This window comes from Dromiciops gliroides, chromosome 2 (assembly GCF_019393635.1).
Source record: "Dromiciops gliroides isolate mDroGli1 chromosome 2, mDroGli1.pri, whole genome shotgun sequence".
NCBI lineage: Eukaryota > Metazoa > Chordata > Mammalia > Microbiotheria > Microbiotheriidae > Dromiciops > Dromiciops gliroides.
In genome coordinates this window covers 675,204,720-675,227,212 of record NC_057862.1, presented here as the reverse complement: position 1 = coordinate 675,227,212, position 22,493 = coordinate 675,204,720, and the positions used below count along the sequence as shown (strand labels likewise).

The 22,493-nt window shown below is 53.8% G+C and overlaps 1 protein-coding gene across 3 annotated transcripts in view; it reads right to left on the bottom strand.

The window, feature by feature from the left end:
- Window positions 1–22,493, bottom strand: part of C2H20orf27 (chromosome 2 C20orf27 homolog) — a 45,758-nt gene that overhangs the window by 3,832 nt on the left and 19,433 nt on the right. For all 3 annotated transcript variants that reach the window (XM_043988664.1, XM_043988662.1, XM_043988663.1), the window contains exon 4: window positions 8,228–8,366. In XM_043988664.1, the coding sequence (XP_043844599.1) occupies window positions 8,228–8,366 (139 nt within the window). The remainder of the gene's footprint in view (window positions 1–8,227; window positions 8,367–22,493) is intronic.

The following is a 22,493-nucleotide window of genomic DNA, read 5'->3' as shown; positions in this document are numbered from 1 at the left end:
TGTCAGTTGTTAAGCAGCCCACCTACTGGGACTGCCACCCAGGTCCTTAAGATGAGAAGCCCGCTAAGATGCCGCCTAGTGAAGGACATCAGCAGCTCAAGAGAGTCCCCCAAAGGGCCCAGGGAGGGGGGCAGTGTACTGAGAAGGAGTCGGGATGGGAGGAAGAACTGGGATGGCCGGGCAAAAAGAGGCTGGAGGAGTCTGGAAGAACTTGGGAAATTCAGAGCAGGACAGGGACCTGCTACTCTCTGAGAAGCATCATCGACTGAATACATTCTCAGTTCCTTTGTAAGTAACCCTGGAGAGGGAGGGAGGGAGGGAAAGAGGGAGAGAGAGGAAGGAAGGGAGGAAGGAAGGGAGGAAGGAAGGAAAGAGGGAGGGAGAGAAGGAAGGAAGGACAGATGGACACCATAAATCACACCCCAAAACCCAAAGACAAGAATGGAAGTTGAAAGGGGCAAAAACAGGGTGAGTTGGCTGCCACAGTGTTAAATGTGCTACACTTTAATAAAAAGCAATTGCCCATCACAGAGTGGCAGTCTCCTAGAGGACCCTCTGCCTTCTGATCAGGGCATGTCTGTGCCCAGAGAGGATTGAGGGCATAACCAAAATGCCGTAAAAGCTGCCATGCCTCCGCACCTGAAGCCTGGAGCCTGAGGAGACAGCAGGGGGAGGAGTAAATAGCCAAAGGCACGGCCAAGTGAGGAAAGGGCAGCGAGGTCGCCGGCGGCCCAGGGAGGCCTGAGGAGCGCCCATGCGGCTGAGCTGTTGGGCGGGTGCTTCCAGCCACCCCACCCCCGCAGGGCGGCATTTAGCCCCGAGGACAAGACCCTCCCCATGTCCTCAGGCTCACCTCACTTGGGCCAGCAGGGGAAGGGGAAGGCAGGGCTCAGGAGACCCAGCGGTAAGCAGCTCAGTTTGCAGCGGGCACTGCCAGCAGGGAGAGAAGGCGGGCCTCAGACCACAGGCTCCAGGAGCAATGAATATTTCAGAGCCAGCCCAGCTCTGCAGCCAATCAGGAAGACCAGGAAAGGGAGCTGCCCAAGACCACCAGAGTCAGCCGTCCACCACAGGCTTATCTGTCCTGCACGACCCTCAGTGAGGCCAGAGGGGGTCTAAACAGGGGGTGTGTCCTCACCAGACCAAGGGCTCTCCAAGGGCAGGAGATGTCTCCCCACTGGGCCAGGGGCAAAGAATGTCTCTCCAGCAGACAGAGGGTCCTTGAGAACAGAGAGTATCTCCCCATAGGACCAGGCACTCCTTAAGAACAAAGGGTTGGGGCAGATAGGTGATGCAGTGGATAAAGCACTGGCCCTAGATTCAGGAGGACCTGAGTTCAAATCCAGCCTCAGACACTTGACACTTACTAGCTGTGTGACCCTGGGCAAGTCACTTAACCCCCACTGCCCCGCAAAAAAAAAAAAAAAAAGAACAAAGGGTATCTCCCCATCAGACATGGGGCTTCCGAAGAGTAGGGGATGGTTCCCCATAAGACCAGGGTCTCCCCCAGGCCGGGAGCCATGTTTCCAAAAGGAAAAAAGGAGGGAGGGATTCTGGAAACTGCCTCCCAGTGGGCGCAGTATCTCTCCCTATCCAAATTCAAGATACACGACTTCAACAAAGCATCTGCTAGAACTTGGCAAAATGGCAATCCCCAGGATGCAGTAAGGGTTCACCGAGAAGAAGCCAGGCAAAAGAGCTCATTCCATTCTCTGACAGCATTAGCAGGGACTCTCAGAGGGTTCCAGTTAAGGCAGGTAGCACAGGGGAACAATGAGCCAGGTTCAGACTCAAAGGTGAAGAAGAGAGCAGCCAGACAGCTTGGGAGGGAAATGTATGTGTTGGTCTTTCCACAATCCTCTGGCTTCCCCAAAACACAAACCCGGCTCTAATCTCCCAACAAGAAGGCAGCCGGGCGGTGGGGGCCAGTTCTCCAAGTGGGCTTCAAGGACCTCTCGGGGGATCCGCAAGGCCAAAACAACTCACCATCACACTGCCATTGTTTGCCTACTAAAAAATGCTTCACCCACTTCCAACTGCTAGTCTATGAGGCCAGATTTTCTTGATACGCTTCAGCCAAAACAACTAAGCACATCAGACTGAATAACGCAGAAGCAGATAGGAGACCCCGCTGCTTCTATTAAGCCACACATTCAAGAGATTTGCAAAAATCTCTAAGACAATGCCATTCTCCTAAATCTCCTTTGTTGTAGGAGATAGTTATTATAATTATTTTTTTTTTTGGTAAGGCAACTGGGGTTAAGTGACTTGCCCAGGGTCACACAGCTAGTAAGTGTCAAGTGTCTGAGGCCGGATTTGAACTCACATGCTCCTGAATCCAGGGCTGGTGCTTTATTCACTGCACCACCTAGCTTCCCTGAGATAGTTATTTTTCACAAAAATATGTTGTGATTCTTAATGAATTAATGCCAAAATGTTAGTAATTTTAATCTCTAACATGGTAAGTGCTGATGAGCAGCTAGATGGCGCAGTGGATAGACCGCCAGGCCTGGAGTCAGGGAGACTCCTCTTCCCAAGGTCAAATCCAGTTTCAGACACTTGCTAGCTGTGTGACCCTGGGCAAGTCACTTCACCCTCTCTGCCTCAGTTTCCTCATCTGTAAAAAGAGCTGAAGAAGGAAATGGCCAGCCTCTCCAAAGGGTATCACAAAGAGCTGGCCATGACAAAAAAAAAACGAACCACAAAAAATGCTGATAGAAAGAACCCACATAAACAAAAACTCTTGGGGATCCTCCATAATTTTTAGGGGTATAAAGGGATCACTGGCATAGTGGACCACCCAGCCTTGGTCTCAGAAGACCTGGGTTCTAGTTTCACCTTTAACAAATCCTAGCCATATGACCCTGGGCAAATCGTTTCACTTCCTTCCCATTCCCTAAATGTGCCTGTGGCCTTGACCCCCTTCGGCCCAGGTAACCCCTCTCTAAGGCATGAAATGACATGATCCATACTGGGCATTGGTGAAATTTGGTTCAGACACAGGTCTGAACCAAAAATCTCTGAAACAGTTGAATGTGGAGGACCCAAGTGTCCTTTCCACAGCCCGTGTGGCACAAGAAGCAGCCTCAGGGCCTTCCAGGAAATGCCCAATCAGAAAAGGTGGGGCAGCTAGGTAGTGCAGTGGATAAAGCACTGGCCCTGGATTCAGGAAGATCTGAGTTCAAATCTGGCCTCAGACATTTAACACTTACTAGCTGTGTGACCCTGGGCAAGTCACTTAACCCTCATTGTTCCACAAAGAAAGAAAGAAAGAAGGAAGGAAGGAAGGAAGGAAGGAAGGAAGGAAGGAAGGAAGGAAGGAAGGAAGGAAGGAAGGAAGGAAGGAAGGAAGGAAAGAAAAAAGAAAGAAAGAGAGAGAGAGAAAGAAAGAAAGAAAGAAAGAAAGAAAGAAAGAAAGAAAGAAAGAAAGAAAGAAAGAAAGAAAGAAAGAAAGAAAGAAAGAAAGGAAAGCAGGAAGGAAGGAAAGAAAGAAAAAAGAAAGAGAGAGAAAGAAAGAAAGAAAGGAAGGAAGGAAGGAAAGAAAGAAAAAAGAAAGGAAGGAAGGAAGGAAGGAAGGAAGGAAGGAAGGAAGGAAGGAAGGAAGGAAGGAAGGAAGGAAGGAAGGAAGGAAGGAAGGAAGGAAGGAAGAAAAGAAAAAGGGCAGGGACAGTCATATGGGAGTCGCCAGTGGCCAGGAAATGTTAGTGAGGCCCCCTGTGGAAGACTTAGAGAAGATGGACAAGAAGAGCCGTACAGGATGAGAAGACGGGAATAGGCCGAGATCTGCCCCAAGCACTCACCCAACAAGATCCCACCGGCACCACAGAGGCAACAATCGGTAGAGAACAAACAGCACCAGACTCAGGGCCAACAAGACCCGGGTTCAAGTCTCACCTCTGACTCTTTCTAGCTGTGTGATCTAGGCCAGAGGTGGGTCAATTCAACAAAACTCCCAAACTGGATGAAGATGCAATTGGGAAATGTTTGTGGGTGGTTTTCTAAGTGGGCAGTGGCTGGCGGTGTTCACCACTGCTCCGGGCAGCTCTAAAACTAGAAATCGCTGTTATTTTATCAGGTCTGGGGCCCGCACCTGTGATCTCATGGGTATAGGTCAATAACAGCTGATCCATAAAGCTCTCTGTAAACTGCTTTACAAACATCTCATAACCATCACCCCCATTTTACTTAGGGTATTTTTTTTTTGGTGAGGCAATTGGGGTTAAGTGACTTGCCCAGGGTCACACAGCTAGTAAGTGTTAAGTGTCTGAGGAAGGATTTGAACTCAGGTCCTCCTAAGTCCAGGGCCAGTGCTCTATCCACTGCGCCACCTAGCTGCCCCTACCCCCATTTTACAAACAAGCAAACTGTGACCCAGTGTTCTCAAGTGACTTTACCAAGAGTCACGTGTCAGAAGTGAGATGTGAACCTGGGTCTTCTAGGACCCCAAGTCCAGTGCTGTTTTGCACACCACCAGAGCAGACCAGGCACAGCACGTCTAGAGGGCAAGGCATCCACTTAAAAGATTGGACTTGCATTCTCTCCACAGCATCAAAAGCCAGAACGTGGCAGATTTGAACCCAATCCCAGGAAAGCCTTTAGGCACTGGAGCTGTCCTGGAAGATTAATGCACAGTAAAAAAAAAAGTTTGAATACGCAGAACACAGAAACAGCACAGGAAGACCTCTATGAACAGACGCAGCGGGGAGACAGTGGAACCTGGAAACAACACGCGCCATCCCTGCAACAATGCAGAGAAAAGGAACAAGAGCAGACCAGCCAAAACACAACAGTGTGAAGTCCCAGCGACCAAGGCCTGGCTCTTTGCAGAGGCGGGGGGCTCTGGGTGTGGAATAGTGCATACACCATCACAGTGCATGACCTGCTACAGTTTGGATGAACTAATTATTTTTTCCCTTCTCTTTTTTATTACAAGGGATGGCTCTCTAGAGGAGACAGGAAAGGGATATACTTGGAAATGAAAATGATATATTTTTTAAAAGATATCAATAAAAACCAAAGGAAAAAAAAAACACTGAAGCTGTCTAAAATTAGAATAGACTGTTCTGTGAGATAGTGAGCTCCCCACCAACTAAGTGTTCAAACTGAGGCTGGATGCCTTGACAGCAATATAATGGGGGGCAGGGAGGATTCCACTAGGATGGACTGTGTTGGGGGGGTACACTGGGGTTGGTGATACTGGGGGGAGACACTGGGAGGGTGATGTTGTAGAGGAGGGGTTCCTTACTGGGGGGTGATGTCATGGGGAGAGTTCCACACTGGGGTGGGAGTGCTCAGATGAGAAGATCCTGGAGGTCTCTCATAAATGTGATCCTGCCAAGGGCAACACTAGGAGGGTGAGGGTCTTTTTCTCCCTTCAGGCCCAGGGACCTGGCTCTTTCCCCACATCAGAAGGGTTCCCCAGCCCTGCACCAAGGAACCCTGGAAACTCCTGTGGCAAGAACATACCTGGGCAATGCTCCGGGCCGGCCCCTCCCTCTGAGCTTTGCCCGGGCTCTGTCACTACTGACCCTGACCAGTGGCTGATGGGGGGGGGGGGGTGGAGGCAGAGGGGGAAGGATGGCCCCCAACCCCTGCCCCAAAGCACAAGGCCATTAGAGCAGGGGACCCAGCTACCCCGAGACCCCATGGGGGGGCATATGAAAAGAAAAGGCAGGCTTCAGTTACGCCCCAAGAGGCTCGATTGCTCGGTGAGGCACTGAGGAGATAAAAGGATGAAATCCATCCCAGCGATGAGTGGGGGATTCTTGGCGGGGGTACAAGAACACATCTCCTCCTCCTCCCCACCCCCACAGCTCAGCCTCACACCGCTCAGACTGTCAGACCTGCTCAGTCCACCCCTCCTGCCATCCCCCCCCTCCCGACCCGAGCCTCCCCACAGGCAGAGCCGGCCCAGGGAAAACAAGGGGACCCTGTGCTGATGGGGAGACACCAGCCCTGCCCTGGGGGGCCCAGGACCCAGTCACAAAGAGAACGGGGAAGTGGAGAAGGTGGGGCAGACTTGGATCTCACAGGAAACCCCAGGGGCCAGAATCCAATTTCCCGACATGACTCTCTGAGCTGCCCTCCTCCTCCCCCCACCCCATGCTCCTCCCCGACAGGCAGCAGCTGCAGACGTGAGCTTTGCGGTCTCCCTGCCAAGGGCTCATCAATCAGGGCACCAATATTTCATGGCTCCTCCACATTCGGGGGCCCCAGAGCCCGGCGGCTCCACCTCCACCCGGCTTCAACCAGAGACCAGAGCCGGGAGGCGCAGGAACCCCAGCCCCCTCCTTCACAGATGAGGAAAAGGAGGTACAGGCAAGGCTGTGCCATGGGAAGAGAGGAAGTCTGCAGATGCTGGGTTCTAATCCTGACTCTGGCCCTTGCCTCCTGTCTGACTTGGGGCAAGATCGTGTCTGCTCTGGGTCTGTTTTCCTCACCAGTGAAATCAAGAGGTTGGATCAGACACCATATAAGGTCCCTCCTGGGGCCGAGTCTGTGATCCAAGGAAGTGACTTATCCAAGGGCATGCAAGTTCAGTAAATAAATGGCAAGGTCAGGATTTGAACCCGGGTCCTCTGGCCCACTCCTGGTCCTTCAGTCATCACCCTGAAGTGATGATGTTGAGAGGCAATGCCCTCATTTCCCAGATGAGGTTCAGGGCAACGAGATGCCCTTTCCCATGACTCCACCACGGCTCTCAGAAGACCCCAGAGGCTCTACCTCTGTCTCCACCTCCAGGGAGGCCAATCATCTCCAGAGAGAGACAAAGCGTGACAGCAAGATGACACAGACACAGGGGGGGCTAACGCTGAGGTTTGGGGGCCCTTAGATAAGTTACCTCATCTGAGGCTCCCAATAAGCCTAGAAGTGAAGCAGGGGCCTGATACACCCATTTTGTATCTAAGGAAGCTGAGGTCCCATGGTGTCTAAAGGAGGATTCGCACTCAGCTCTGGCACTGCCCCACTGTGCCCCCAGATGTGTGTATGGGATGCTAATGGAGCTCCCTTCAGACTCAGAATCTCAACAGCCGAGGAGGAAGGTGGGGGGCTGGGAGCAATCAGCCCGGGGGAGTGCCAAGGGAGTCCTCGAGAGAGTGGAGGACCCTCAACCCGGTAAGCGCAGAGGAAGGAGGAGGGAGGGAGGGGGGAGGCTGTCAGGTAAGAAGAGGAGGTTTCCATGGTGACGCACCCACACCAGCCAAGGCAGGGGGATGCGTGTCTCATCAGACCTAGGGCCCGGTGGAGAAGTGCGGGCTGCCAACAGGATGAAGAGATTCCCCAGAGCATCTGCCACGTGCCCGCAGGTGGCTCCGTGGGCAGCTCTCCAAGACTTCTTCCTGCCCCCACCTCTCCCAGGGCCGACCCAACCCAAGTGAATGTAACATCACCTGCCTGGGGGCAAAGCCACTGTCGTGAGAGCAGCAAGGACACAGAGGAGGAGCCACCTGGCCCCCATTCCTACAGGCCACAAGGGGCCTCCTTCCTGCCTCAGCCCCCTCCCCACACGCCCCTGACCAGGAGACTCCTAAGGGCTAGAAATGAGTGGGGGTCTCCCCCGAGGAGGACAGAGAGCACTGGATCTGGAGTCTGGAGGCCTTGGGTTTGAATTCTCCCTCTGTGTGACCCAAGACATGAGTTTCAGACCCCAAAGAAGGGCCCTTGGGTTCCTGAGTCCAGGCCCCTCATTTTCTCTATGACAATCAGGGATGTGAAGCGACCCGTCCAAGGTCACTGTTGGTGTCAGAGGTGAGATATGAGCCGGGCCCTTCTGACTGTAGCTGTGACGGCCCCAACACAAAGGGGAGACCCTCTAGGGGCATGAAGGCAGGAGGTATTTTCTGACAAGGGCGTGGGAACAGATGGGGCTCCCCAATGAGACAACCTGCAGGTGTTGGAGTGACCTCTTATCACTCAGCAGGTAAAGATGGTGCCACCGGGGAGGGGAGCCGGGGGCACCACAAAACTTTAGGTAGAGCGTCCCTGCAGAGAAGTGTGCCTGACACACCCCCTGGGACCAGGGCCCGGGTCTCTCCCCAGACCAAGGTCTCCAAGGCCTGGGGCCATACTGCACATCAGATGGGGCTGGCTCCTGGAACCAGGGTCTCCCCATGGGCAGGACCTGGACCTCGTGTCCGACCAGGGCCTCCCTCCACTCTTCAGATGGGGGACCGGGGCTGCGAAGGCAGGGTCCTTTCTGGCCCCCCAATCCCCAGCCGGGACTCACCTTCAGAAACAGGAGTGACGCTCAGGACTTTGAGGTGCAGGTTGGGGAGGGGGATGGCGCACACGTCTCTTCCCAGCTTGGGCAGCGGAGGAAGCGTGAACGTGATCTCATACTTGTGCATGATCTTCAAGAAGCCGATCTGTGGGGGTGGAGGGAGTGGTTAGGGGGCACCTGAGCAGGGGGAGGAGGGGTGAGCATGGCCCAGGGGCCTCCAGCTCTTGTTCCTCACTGCCCACCCTCCCCCAGGTTGGCAGGAACACACGTGCACACACATAGACACAAACATCCACGCACACACTAACCCACACAGCACAAAACACATATACTCATACACACACACACACACACACACACACACCCCAACAGACACACACATATAGACACACCAGCCCATAGACACAGCACAAACCACACACACTCACATGTGTGCACGCACACATGCACAACACAAACCACACATATATATATATATACACATGCACACACTAACAGACACACATATAGACACACTAACCCAGACACAGCATGAACTACACTCACACACTCTTTCATACACACAACACAAACCACACATACACACACATGCACACACTAATAGACACACACACATATATACACACTAGCCCAGACAGCATGAACTACACACACATACACGCACTCACTCTCTCACACACACAACACAAACCACACATACATAACGCATGTACACACTAATAGACACACATATATACACACTAGCCCAGACACATGAACTACACACACTCACACAACACAAACCACGCAAGCTAACATCGCTTGGTCGGTCAGCAGGGCTTCCCAGTCTGGTCTGCCCAGTCTCCCTAACCAGACCCCCTGACATCTCCCTGAACTGTTCCCGTCAGCCCCATTGGAGGGGCCGCACGGTGTCTGGTCTGCTCCCCACCCATCCACAGTCTCACCCCTGTGGCTCCACTCTCCTGTCCGCCCCCCATCCCCTCCCCTGCTCCACCTGCCCTCAGACCAGCCCAGGCCCCCACTGCCATGTACCTGGCCTGCAGCAGAGAACCCTGCCTAGCCCACCCTGGGGTTTCCAGAACAATCCTCCTGACACAGCACTCTGGTTTTAGGCTTGCAAGGTTATGTCCCAGGGCTCTTGAGAAATGGAGCTACATCAGTCAGCCTTCTCTCCCCAACTAGACAATGAGCACCCCCATGCCACCCCGCAACCCTGTCTGAGGACAGGGGCTGCCTCTTCTTCTACCTCCCCCTAAGCAGAGCGAGCACATGCACTCATCTTCACAAGCACCCTTCCTTGGGGCAGCAAGCAGGGCTAGGATCGCTGAACCCATTTCACAGAGGAGTAAACCAAGGCAGAAGAAAGGAGTGTCTCGCTCCCTGTCACCCACAGTGGCAGAGCTCGGCCCAGGACCCCAGGCGCCACCTTGGCCTTGTCCCTGGACTCCATGCAGGCCCCGAGGGCAGGCCTGCTCTGAGAAGGGGGCTGGCCAGCTGGCGGACACAGAAGCGCCCTGAAGGCAGGATCTTTCTCTTTCTTGTCCCCAAAGGGGACATTTAAGGAATGCTTAGGAAAGCAGACAGACTGGGGTTCACAAATCCAGAGATTTGGAGCTGCGGGGAGCTCAGGGACCATCCAGCCCAGCCCGAGTCAGTGACTGACCCAAGGTCTCCGGGAGGAGTGATGATTGGAACCCAGGGCATCCAGCCTGAATTCAGAGCCCTCAAATGCCCAGACCAAGCCAGGCAGCACCCAGGCCCACCACCAGGACGCCTCAGACCAGGGCCCTCACAGCCCACCTAGGCCGCCCACATCACCTTGGTCTCCACCACCTCTGGAGCAGGAGACTCTTCATCCACGCAGGGCGCCCCCTCCCGCCTCGACCCCAGCCCCAGCCCAGTGCCACAGCATCCTTTCTTTATGGCTCATTCCCAACCAAAGACATGCGGGGCGCCCCCAACTTCACAACCTTTCCCTTCTGTCTCCCTAGGAACCTAACAACCTCCCACGGCCTTGGTGCCCCTTCTCCCGCCCAGCAGCTCCCCCCGCCCCCCACTGGCCCGGCCCCCTGTGGCCTCGCCTGGACTCCACTCTCATGCCAAGCCTAGCAAAGGTAGAAGGCGGCACTGAGGAGCGAGGGGGTGCCAAGGGGAGGCAGGACTCCGGGTCTAGGCTTTCCCTGAACCCCCTTGCCCCTCCGGGCCCCAGGAGAAACACTTCCACACTCCATGGCCTGGAGCCGGGGAAGCAGAGCCTAAGAGGAAGGAAGCCCAGAGCTCAAGGTCAGGCGGCCGTACTAGCTAGGGCACCGGGCTGGGCCTTCTGCAGCCTCAACTGCAGGAGAACAAGAACACAGCCCAACCCACCCCCTAGGAAAGCCAGAAGGGAGGTCAGCATGGGGCACAAACCCTCCCTTCTTGGCAGAGGGAGGCGGGGGGCTATGGGTGGAGAAGACTGCATACACCATGAGACAGGGTTAAAATGCTGCTTTTTCCCCTTCCTTTTTACAATTCTTCTTTGTTTGGTTTGTTTGGTTTTTGTGGGCCAGTGGGGGTTAAGTGACTTCCCAGAGTCACACAGCTAGTGTCAAGTGTCTTGAGGCCAAATTTGAACTCAGGTCCTCCTGAATCTAGGGCCGGTGCTTTTATCCACTGCTCCACCTAGCTGCCCCCTTTAAAATTCTTCTTTGTAAAGGATGGCTGAGCTCACCCAAGCCAAGCGGGCAGGTGAGGCCACCACATAGTACCTAAAGCACCAGGCCTGGATCGAGGAAGACCTGTGTTCAAATCTCATCCCAGAAGCTTACTAGCAGTGTGACTCCAAACAAGTCACTTAACCACCATCTGCCTCAGTGTCCTCAATTGTAAAATGTTAAACTGTATAAAACCAGCAATGCTGTTATGAGGATCAAATGAGATAATATTTGTGACGTGCCTAACACAGTCCTGGACACACAGGACACACTTAACAAATCCTATGTCAAGGCATCTCCCTCCATCTCTAAGTTGTAGGTGCACAGTAGACGTGTCCTCCCAGGGAGCTCCTTCTACCAGTGACATGGGGGGGGGGGGGCAGACAGATGGACAGACAGACAGACAATTAATGAATCTAATCAGACATCTACACAGGGCTTTAAGGTTTGCAGACCACTTTACAAACATCACCTCGTCTGAGGGAGGTGCTATTATCCTCCGTGTTTCCCACATGAGGACGCTGAGGCCAAGAGGTGAAATGACTTGTCCAGGGTCACACAGCACAAAGTAACTGGGGCTAGATTTGAACCTAGGTCTTCCTGACTCCACACCCAGGACTGTGTTGATCGGGCTCCTAGCGGGATCGGCAGGTGGGAAAGCAGATCAGATGGACAGACGGATACATATGATAAAAAGGTGGTACAGATTATAAATAAAAGATAACAGAGATAATAAAGTTATAGGAGATAGATCCACGGAGATTCTGGATAGACATGGGAGTTACCACAGTACCTCCTGCGCCGGGTTTTGTGAGCATCCAAGGAGGTGATAACCATAAAACGCTTGGCGCAGTGCCCGGTGGCCAATGGCTGCTGTCCCAGTGCCCTGGCCACCGTCTACCGCTTGAAATTGAAATGGGACGTGTGGATTCTCATAAGCAGAGATTCCTCACTGGCATTCCCAGCACCAATGAAATCAAAGGTTGGAAAAAAAACCGAGATTCCCAGCAGGACCGATGCAGCATCTGCTGGCATTAAATCTTGCCCAGAGGCTTCTGCAGGCCAGTCGGTGGAGGAAGAGGGATGGGTATGCACTCACACATACACACACTGAACACACAGACCCTGTTTTAGGAAGGGAAAGTGGGAGGACAAGGCCGTCCCTTGAGGGTCCTCCCTTGGGCACATACTGGTTGTGTCACCCTGGGCTAGTCACTGACGTGCTCAGTGCTCTGGACAAATCTCTGAGATTGTAAAATGCAGAGAAGATGCCAACCCACACTGGCAAAGGTGGCCCCCCAGCCAGGGAGGCACTTATGCCAATGTAATCACAAGCCCAGCCCCTATGCCTAGCCTTTGAATCCCCAGTGTCTGGCATATAGAAGGCGCTTAATGAGTACTTGTTTATTGATCTGATGCGCACAGTGGGTGCTTAATAAATGATTGTTAAATTAAACTGGAATCAAATAGCCACGTCTAACTCTCTCCCAGTCAGCCCCCTCTCAACCTTAAAGGGTGAGGAGGAAGAACTGAGCAGGCAGCTGGATATTCCTGTTCCTCATTATTACACCGTGCCCCACACTGGAAGCCCAGTCACTCGCTTCACTGCCCACCACCCCACACTACCACGACCCTGACTACTACCAACCACCTCTCCCTGGGGCAACTGTCAGCCCCAGAAGCCACCCAGGCTTCTGACTTCTCTGTCGTAGGAATCCCCCTACCTGTTGTTCAAGGCCTACCTGAAGCCCTGTCCCCGTCCCGTTCCCCCCCTCCCCCAGAAGCCTTCCCTGAACAGTGTGCTTCTGCTGAGCTCTCAGCAAATGTCTGAGGCCAGAATGTAATGGAATTCTACTGTGCTGGAAGAAACGATGAGCAGGAGGAGTTCAGAGAAACCTGGGGGGTCTTGCATGGGCTGATGATAAGTGAGATCAGCAGAACCAGAAGAACATTATATCATCAACACTATGTGTTGATCAACTGTGATGGACTGGATTCTTCTCACCAATCCAATGGTACAAGAAAGTTCCAGGGGACTCATGATGGAAAAGGCTCTCCAAATCCAGGGGGGAAAAAAAAAAGAACTATGGAATATGGATGCTGATTGAACCATACAATTTCTTTTGTTTTTGGTGCTGTTGTTTTTCTATTTTGAGGTTTTTCCTTATTGCTCTGATTCTTCTCTTATAGCATGACTGATGCAGAAATATGTTTAATGTTGTTATGTATGTATATGTGTGTATGTATATATGTGTGTGTATGTGTGTACATATATATATAAAAAACCCATATCGGATTGCCTGCTGTCTGGGGGAGAGGGGGAGGGAGGGGAGGGAGGGAGAAGAATTTGAAATTGGAAATCTTATGTAAACAAATGCTGAGGGCTGTCTTTACATGTAACTGGAAAATAAAATACTTTTATTTTTTAAAAAAATGGAGGGCAGCTAGGTAGCACAGTGGATAGAGCACTGACCCTGGATTCAGGAGGATCTGAGTTCAAATCCGGCCTCAGACATTTGACACTTACTAGCTGTGTGACCCTAGGCAAGTCACTTAACGCTCATTGCCCTACAAAAAATAAAAATAAATTTAAAAAAAAAATGTCTGAGGCCAGGGAGCCTGGTGGTCAGAGCCTTGGGCCAGGCCAGGTGAAGGCATACACACAGACTCACAGATCACAAACCTAGAGTCAGAAGGACCTTGAAGGCCCCTGTGTCCAAACCTTGTTTTTTAGGTGAGGCGTGACATGAATCACTCAGAGTGGAGGAACAATGGCTATCAAGTGTCTGAGGAAAGATTTGAACCCAGGTCTCCCTGATGCCAAGGCTAGCCCTCTTTTCCACTGTAATTTCCATGATTCCTCTCCTACTATGCTGACTGCTACTATCATCCCATCAGAGATGGGGAGCCCAAGGGAAAGACGACATCAGAAGCCAGAAAGCCTCGGGGTTCGGGGCATCTCCTCCTCCTACTAAGTGTGGCCTTGGGCGGGTCTCCCTTCCCCCATCTGTGCCTCAGTTTGCTCCTATGTAAAAGGGAAACAGCAAAGCCTGAAAGGGTCAGTCACTGTGAGAAAGGCTCTGGGAAGCAATAAACCCATGGGAGCTGACGTTAGCATACGCAGAAGCGAGGCCTATCGAGGGGCTCCGTCATATGATCAGGGGTCACTCACACACACCAGAAGCAAATGGGAGGAGGGAGATGCACGTGCACATGTGCACACATGCGGCCTAATATCCACGGAGCTCCAAGCTGTTCTTCCTGGAAAATTTCTCAGAAGGAAAAGAGTTCAACATCTCATCGTGAGAAAAATGCAGCCACTTTCCCAAATGCCGACACTGTGCCAGAAAGTGAGAAGACAGGATGGAGACAGACAATATGAGGGAAAAAGAAAGAGTGGGAGAGAGAGAAGGAGAAGAGAGGAGAGGGGGAGAAAGAATATGAGAAAGAAGAGAGAAGAAAGAGTGAGTGAGTGGGAAGGGAGAGGAAAAGGGAAGACAGACAGATAAAGAGAATGAGAGAAGGGGAGAATGAGAAGGGAGACAGAGACACGGAGACAGGCTATGAGAAAACAAGGGGGAGACAGAGACAGAGCCTGGGTGGGCTGGGAGGCCCAACTGAGAGCTTGTTTGAAGGGTCAGGGAGTGAACACAGATCCATCCCCCAGAGGCTGGAGAGCCCAGCTTCGGGCCCCACCCACGGATGGACAGCTCAAGACATCAGGAAGAGACGGGGGAAGGAGATGGAGAGAGGAGTGTACTTATTTATGTGAGCTCTGAACCAAAGCAGCAGAGGAGCAGAAAGAGAGGGAGGCAGGACCCCCAGGCTGTCCTCCCCCTTCCCTGCTGTTCCAGCCCCTCAACACCTAGTCCTTCCAACATTTACCTCAGAGAAAAAGCCCCTCCCAGACACGCCACCAACCTCTGCTGGCCTCTCTGGCCTGCTTCCACCCCCTGCCAAGGTACCAATCATCCCCCACCAGCCCATTCCAGAAGCCCTTCAATGTCCTTCTCTCTGTAGTCTGGACACTGCTGACCCCCCAAAAAAAATCCTCTCTCCTTCTTGCGTTTGATACCCTGCTCCCTCTTGGTTCTCATTCTCCCTGCCTGACCCATCATCCTTTGCAGGCTCAGCAGCATGAGCATCATGCCCCCAGGCTCTGTCCTGGGCCCTCTGCCCTTCTCCTCTCTCTCTCCTTGCACACCCCCCTCCCCGATCTCTAGGCAGATGTCACCCAGTCCCATTTCTCTGACCCTCTTCTCACCACATGCCTGCAGGACATGCCTCACTAGCCAGCCTCTAGGCATCTCAAAGGCATCTTTCCCTTCATCCCCTCCCCACTTCTCTTGCAAATGTCTCTCCTGCTATCGAGGGCACCAGCATCCTTCTGAGGCGCTACAGTGTTCAAACCCATCGTCACCCTCGACTCCACACACTCCTCTCCCCACAAATCCCGTCACCAAATCTTCCTGATTTACCTCCACATCTCCCCCCCACTTTTTTATCATCAGCATCACAGCTGAACCTGAGTTTTAAGGTTCTTTTCTCCTATCACCTAGAGTATTATAACATCCTCCTAATTAGCGGCCCCCCTCCCAATTTATCTTCCATATTATTGCCAAAATAATTCTGAAAACGCAGGTCTAACTACGTCACTCCTCTGCTCCATAAACACCAGTGGCTCCCTATCACCTCTAGATCAGTCACAAAGGGTCTCTCCCCAAGTGACTTTCTAGTAGTGCTATTTACTCCGGTATGGAAATGGTGATTTCATCAAAGAGAAGGGAAGCTCCCTCTGGACAAGGCCGCTCCACTTCTGTCTGCATGCCTAGCATAATGTCCTGCACGCACAAGGAATTTAATAAATGATGAGGAATTAATTCAAGCAACACCTTCTACAGGAAGCCATTCCTGATATGCTGCAGAAACATTAGTGTCGTCCTCCCTCCCAAAGGAGCCCATAGTCAACCACTCTGTAATTATCCGTGTTTATTCAGCCTCTTTAGCAAATATTCACAATATATTTATTATTGTTGTTTGTCCTTCGTTCGGGAAGAGGACTGTGACATCGGGGTGATGTCATCACTTATAGTGCATTTAATTTAAGTGAGGGAGGGACGTGCAAGGTCACCAGCCTCACTCCCTCCTCCAGAGCCATCTGGGTCCAGTGGCAAGATACACATGAGGACAACTGGAGACAACCCCGGATGTTTGAGGTAATCGGGGTTAAGTGATTTGCCCAGGGTCACACGGCTAGTAAGTGTCTGAGGTGAGATCTGAACTCAGGTCCTCCCAATTTCAGGGCCAGTGCTCTATCCACCATGCCACCCAGCTGCCTGGATATATTTATACAGAGTTGCCATTTCCCCCATCAGAATGTAAATTCCTTGGAAGGGCCTGGCACTGAGTAGGTGCATAATAAATGTTTGCTGACTGACCGACTGATCTCCAACTCAGTTTCCTCATCTATGAGAAGGGGACAATCAAAGCACTTACCTCTCAGGCTAGCTGGGAGGCCCAAGTGAGACAATACTTGTGCCAGCCACAGTAATTATCTCCCAGCTGCTCCCCAAGTGAGGATCAGGGCTGCCTTCCCCAGCAGACTAGCAGGGGTTACTCTGTGCCACACCCCATCCCTTCAAACTAGGAGCCCTCTGAGGGCAGGCGGGGACCAGGGGCTTAGTCCAGAGGACGGCAGACTGGCTGGAGAAGGGCTTCGCCTCGGGAGACCGTGCCAAAGAGGGCCTGGCCCTGCCCAGCCCAGGAGGGCGGGACAAGACACAGCAGTTGCACCCACACTCACGGCCACCAGCAGAGGCCAAGGGTTGCCTGTGTCCTCACGGGGCTTCCTCGGACCAGGCCAGATGGAATGAGCGCTATACCCCGTTCTGAATCTTGAGGTTCTGTGACTCAGCTTCCCTCTTCCTACCCTGGGCCAAAGATCCCCTGGTGTCTCATCCTGATGGATCTCTGCCCAGAACCATGTATCTTCTCTGACCCGAGGGGCGTCTCTAAGGGAATTGGCACTGATACCTGAGGCCTGTCCTCCCTCTCTCCCTAGAGTCTGTCTTAGCCATAACCACTGGCGCTCCCTTCAGCCCCAGCCTCACGGCCCTTTAAAACTACTTCATCTCGGGAGCAGCTAGGTGGCGCAGTGGATAAAGCACCAGCCTTGGATTCAGGAGTACCTGAGTTCAAATCTGACCTCAGACACTTGACACTTACTAGCTGTGTGACCCTGGGCAAGTCACTTAACCCCCATTGTCCCAGCAAAAAAAAAAAACAAACTACTTCATTTCAAGAACCCACAATGGCTCACCACGACCCACCAACACAATGAAGCCTGAACTTCTTGGCCTGGCGTTCGAGGCCCTGCACTGCCTGGCCCCAAACAACCACCGGCTCTAGCTGGGCTGGGCTGTCCCCCCTGCCTTCCATCTTGCCAACCCTCAACCCACCTAGCCGCCAGTCCTTCCTGCTACACAATGTCCACCCTCAGTCTGGCTAAGTCCTGCCCAGACACCAGGCCCAGTCCAAGGCTCAGCCCTTCCTAGAGAGCTTCCCTGTCCCTGAGGCCCGCGGGCCTCTCTCCCTCCTGGGAGGGCCCATAGGCCCCACTTGTCCTGACTCCAGCCCGCCACCTCGTCACAGGCTGGCTTTTTTAGCCAACAGTCTATAGACTAGCACACCTGGCCTACCCTAAGAGCCTCCTAATTCATCTCTTTGGATTCGGTTTGAAAGCAAGCTCAAAAAGCTGAATTTCCTTTTTAGGTCCAGTGGATACTAACCCTGTTTTAAAAGAGCGGTTGAAGATGGGCTCTATCTTGCCAATCCATCCCTCGCACGGCTGGCAAAAATAGTCATCGGGTCACTCTCCGGCTCAACAACCTTCAGAGACTCCCTGCTGCCTCGAGATGAACACGCCAATCCTCCAGTTTAGGATTTAAGGCCTTTGACAATCAATCAGGCTTCGACCTGCCTATCCCACCTTCTTGCTCATCCCTTCCCCTTCACGGCAGTCAAACCAAACTAAAAATACTGACAACAATAACTGACACCTACGTAGGGCCCGAGGGTTTGCAAAGGACTTTCTTACACACTATCTCCCTCAAACCTCACAAGCACCCTGCTCTGAGGCCGGGAGTCCATGGGGTTATGCTCCCATTTCACAGATGAGCTTTCTGCAGGGTTATCTAGAATCCTCACGTCCAAACCCAGGGCTCTTTTCTCTGGAATGTACAACGCTGTCCGTGGGGAAGGCGTTCCGAAGAGAACTGAACCTGCCAGAAGAAAACCTGGGGTCTGAATTTCACCTCTGCTACCATCCCACCTCATCTGTCTGGGCCTCAGCCTCCTTGTCTCTTAAACAGGGATAATAACGCTGACAAGCACCTGTATCTTCACGGGGCTGTTGTGAGGCAGAGCAGATTCTCTCTTTCCACGCCCCTAACTGGCCGTAGATTATCTCCCTCCAGCAGAAACAGCAGGCCACCCTCCGAGACCTCATCAGTGGGGCACAGGCTGGGAGCTGTGGCTCCCAGCAGCAGGGGTGGGAGGCATGAAACCATCCACATTCCCGCACTTTGGGTCTCAAAGAGCCAAAGCCAGTGGTCTCCATCCGGGGCCCAGTCAAGGACTGAACCCACCACCCAACCAGCACCGAGCAGATGAGGCCAATGAACTGGTCTGACCTCCCCAGCCCCTCGGGGAGTTGGCCCAAGGACAAGCTAGTTACCAAAATATACCTCAGATCAGATCAAAGGGCTCTTTGTAGAACAAAGGAAAAGCAGAGGGAAGGGAAAGAGCAGATCACACGAGTCCCCCAGGAGTGCAGACTGTCCTCTCCTCCTCCTCCCTCCCTCCCTCATGCTATCCCTCCTCTTGTTTCTGCATTTGGCCTCCGATTCCCACCTCCTCCAGGAGCCCCACTCCAGCCGGCCACTCCCCTCTATTATCATGGGCTGTTTACAGTTTGAAGGACAGAATCTCCGTCTGGGCCAAGCCTTTGGGGGCTTGTGTTTCTAAGGAAATCAGAAACTGGCTTCCACCCTTGGCCCATCTGACAGTATCCGAGAATGTCTGAGCTAGAAGCTCTTGGACCCCAACTGTTGAGAGCCACAAAGGAGCCTAAAACAGACTGAGGGGGCCTAGACACCACAGAATGGGGGGGTTGAAGAGCCTGAGGTCCCAGAACGTCAGAGCTGGGGGGTCTCTGGGACACAGTCAGCTTGCTGACAGGCCCCTACAAGGTGAGGCCTCCACAGGCAGGGTGGTAACGCCTCAGCATTTTAGTTAAGGAAGCTGAGACCCAGAGAGGAATGACTCATCCCCAAGGTCAGAGGCCGGACTCTGGAGAAGGTGTCCTAACTCCTAATCCAGAGCTCTTTCCACTACCCCCTAAAGGCCGAACTCTGACAAGAAGAAGGGGAACTCAGAACCGGAAGAGACCTCAGCAGCCACCCCATTCTGTGCAGAGGAGGGAGGGGGGATCCTAACGATGCTGATCGCTTTGGAGATGAGGGGAAGCAGCCAGCCGTGGGACTCTTGGTCTGGGGTTCCATCCCCTGCCCCACCTCACTCCTCCTCGTGTGCTGTGTGGCATCGGGTAAGCCACTTATCCCCTCTGGACCCTGACCCAACAGCTCCCAGATCCTCTCCTTTGCCGAGGAGGCTGAGGAGGCCCAGGCTCGGGCTATTCTCTAGCGTCTCTGTCACACACACGGGTCATCACCCAGCCAGCAAGTGTACGTGGCAGGATCCAAACCCAGCCCCTGGCCCCTAAGTCCAAAATGAGGGAAGCAGCTGCCCAGTAAGGACAGATGAGAAATGACTCACGCCCATTGCCCTTCACCAGCTCCTCGGTCCTGACTCTGGCTCCTTCCCTGCCCTGGGGGGATGAAGGGGATGGGGGTGGGGGGCAGGGAGAAGAAGAGGAACCCAGAAGCCTGGGCTCCTAGGAGCAAAGCCAGCCAACCAGTAATTAGAGAAGCTAAAAATGGGAGCTGCTCATTCCCCCATCAGCCCGGCACGTCTGTCCAGTGAAGGGGAGATGGCGGGCAGCCAGGGGGGAGGGTATGTGTGTGTGTGCATGAGCGTGTATGTGTGTGTACATATGTACATATGTGTGTATACATGTGTGCTTGAGAGAGGGAAAGGGGGAGGGGGGAGTTTAAAGGGTCCTCACACCAGGACTGGCGCTATGAGCTCTTCCACACATCTATGCAGAACCTGCCTGACAACAGCCCGGGAGGGCAGAGGCTACAAAACGGCTACTTCGTGTCTGGACAGAAAACCAAGTCGCTCAGGAAGGTAAATAAATGGTTTCTGAACAGTTGTACAACCCGGGCCTTGGGACTCGGCCCACAGGGCTATGGATAAACAAAATGGCCATCGCAGTCTACACCTCCTATCTCACTGGATCCCCACAACCACCCTGGGAGGGAGGTGCTGTTAGGACGCCTGTTTTACAGATGAGGAAACAGAGGCTGAGAGGGGGGAAGTGACTGCCCAGGGTTCACACAACCAGAAAGTGCCTGAGGCAGGACTGGAATCCAGGCCCTCCTGACTCTTCCTGTCCAAAGAGGTCTGCAGTCAGAGGCTGGGTGGTTCCTTGTCAGATTCCGGTCCCCTCCTGCTCAGAGATAGTGGGGTGTGGTCCCAGGCTCTGGCAGGGGAGGGCCTAGAGCGGGGAGAGACCCCTCGGTCAGAGCCGGGAGGGACCCTCAAGACGATCTCATCCAAGAGGAGGACACTGAGGCACAGAGAAGGGCAGACACTTCCCAAGGACACCACGGTGTCAGTATTTGAACCCAGGGCCCTCAGGCTCAGGGTCCAGCATTACCGCCACCTCGGGCTACCCCAGAGAAACAGCACTGCTCTATTATGGGTATAAGGGCTGGGGGAGAGGGAGGGGGGCTTTCAGCCTCCTCCTGTGGTGGGGGGGAGAGATCCCGAGGGCATTCAGAGCCCAGGGAGGTGACGGAGACACAGGAGGAGGTGGCTGTTGGGAGAGGGGAGGGGAGGGAGGGCAGGGGAGCCCCCAAGAGAGAGGCCTGGGAAAAGGAAGGAGGCTGACTCAGTTTCACAGGCCTCAAAGACACTTTGAACAACATTGCCCAAGAAGAAGCCCTGTAACGGCCTGGGGGGGGCGGGGCCTGAGGGGGTGGCAGCCTGTAGGGAGACAATAGCCCTCTCTCGGTGTCCCAGGAAAGCTCAGTCTCACCCAGTATGCTCACTCACCTCCTCTGTAATGCTGGGCCCTCTCTCACACTCCCCCCTGCCCTCTTCCCCCCACCTCTCTTTTCCTCTATCCCCTCTCCCCTCTTTTCTACCTCCCTTCCTCCCTCTCCCTCCCTCCTTCCCTCTCTTCCCTCTTCCCTCCCTTCTTCCCCCCTTTTTTCTCTCCTCTTTTTTTCTCACTCCCTTACTCCCTCCCTCCTGTCTTCTGTCTCTCCCTTCTATCCTTAGGTCTCTTCCCCTCTGTCTCTCCTCTCTCTTCTCTCTGTGTGTGTGTGTGTGTCTCTCTCTCTCTCTCTCTCACACACACACACACACACACACACACACACACACTCTCTCTCTCTCTCTCTCTCTCTCTCTCTCTCTCTCTCCCCCCCGCTCCTGGCCAGGCCCCAGCCGCCACCCTTACCCTGAGACATGCTGAGGGAAGGGCTCACACTGTCCTCGCTGACATCAGCCCAGCCAGCCCCCCACAGTGAAGTTTATCCAAACCCTGAGGCCTCCAGCCAGTTCCCTCTCTGGGGGGTGGAGGACACCAGGGGCTCCGACCACTAGAGCTACACTCTCCAGCCAGTGCCCCTTCAATCCCCCTCCGGTCCAAGGCTCGACGGGTGGCATTCATGCCCCCCCTTCCCCCTGGCACCTTCCTGTCTCCAACCCACCTTCCCCCCTTCAGTCTCAGGAGCCATCTCCTCCACCCACCCTGGCTCTGCCGTCTCCTATGTTGCCTTGGGCAAAGCACTTCCCCACCCCACCCCCCGGGCCTCAGTTTCCCCCTCTGTAACAGGAGACCCCCTCGGCCTCCATCCAGCTCTGAAGCCTACTCTCTGTGCCCTGTGCCCTCAGGCTCAGCCAGGCTCCAGCCCCTTTCCTCTCCACTTCCTTGGGCTCCGAGCTGAGCCCAGGGTCTCCATCAGCACATTCTGGCTCCTCCAAAGGTCTGCTCTTCCTGTCTCTTCTCTATCTCCCCTCCCCTCATCCCCAGCGGTCCCCTAAGGGCCAGGCTGGCCTTGCTGGGGCGGGGGGGGGGGGGGGGAATCATTTGCTGGGGATGGACGTTGGAGGGGGGTCTCTGGGCAGGTGCACAATGAACTCGATGACCTCTCCAAGGTCCTGGCTGTGAAGACCCTGTGACTGGGGACAGCACCTGGTCTGACCCACTCATCTGACAGCTGGGGAAACTGAGGCACAGAGAGGAGGAAGCTTAAGCCCTCCCCGTAGGGCCCCAGAATGGGGTACAAGAAGGACAATAACACTGACTCTTTGATCGCAATACACGTCATGAGCCACCTCATTAGAGCCGTGCTAACAACCCTGTGAGGGAGGTGCCCGATAAACAG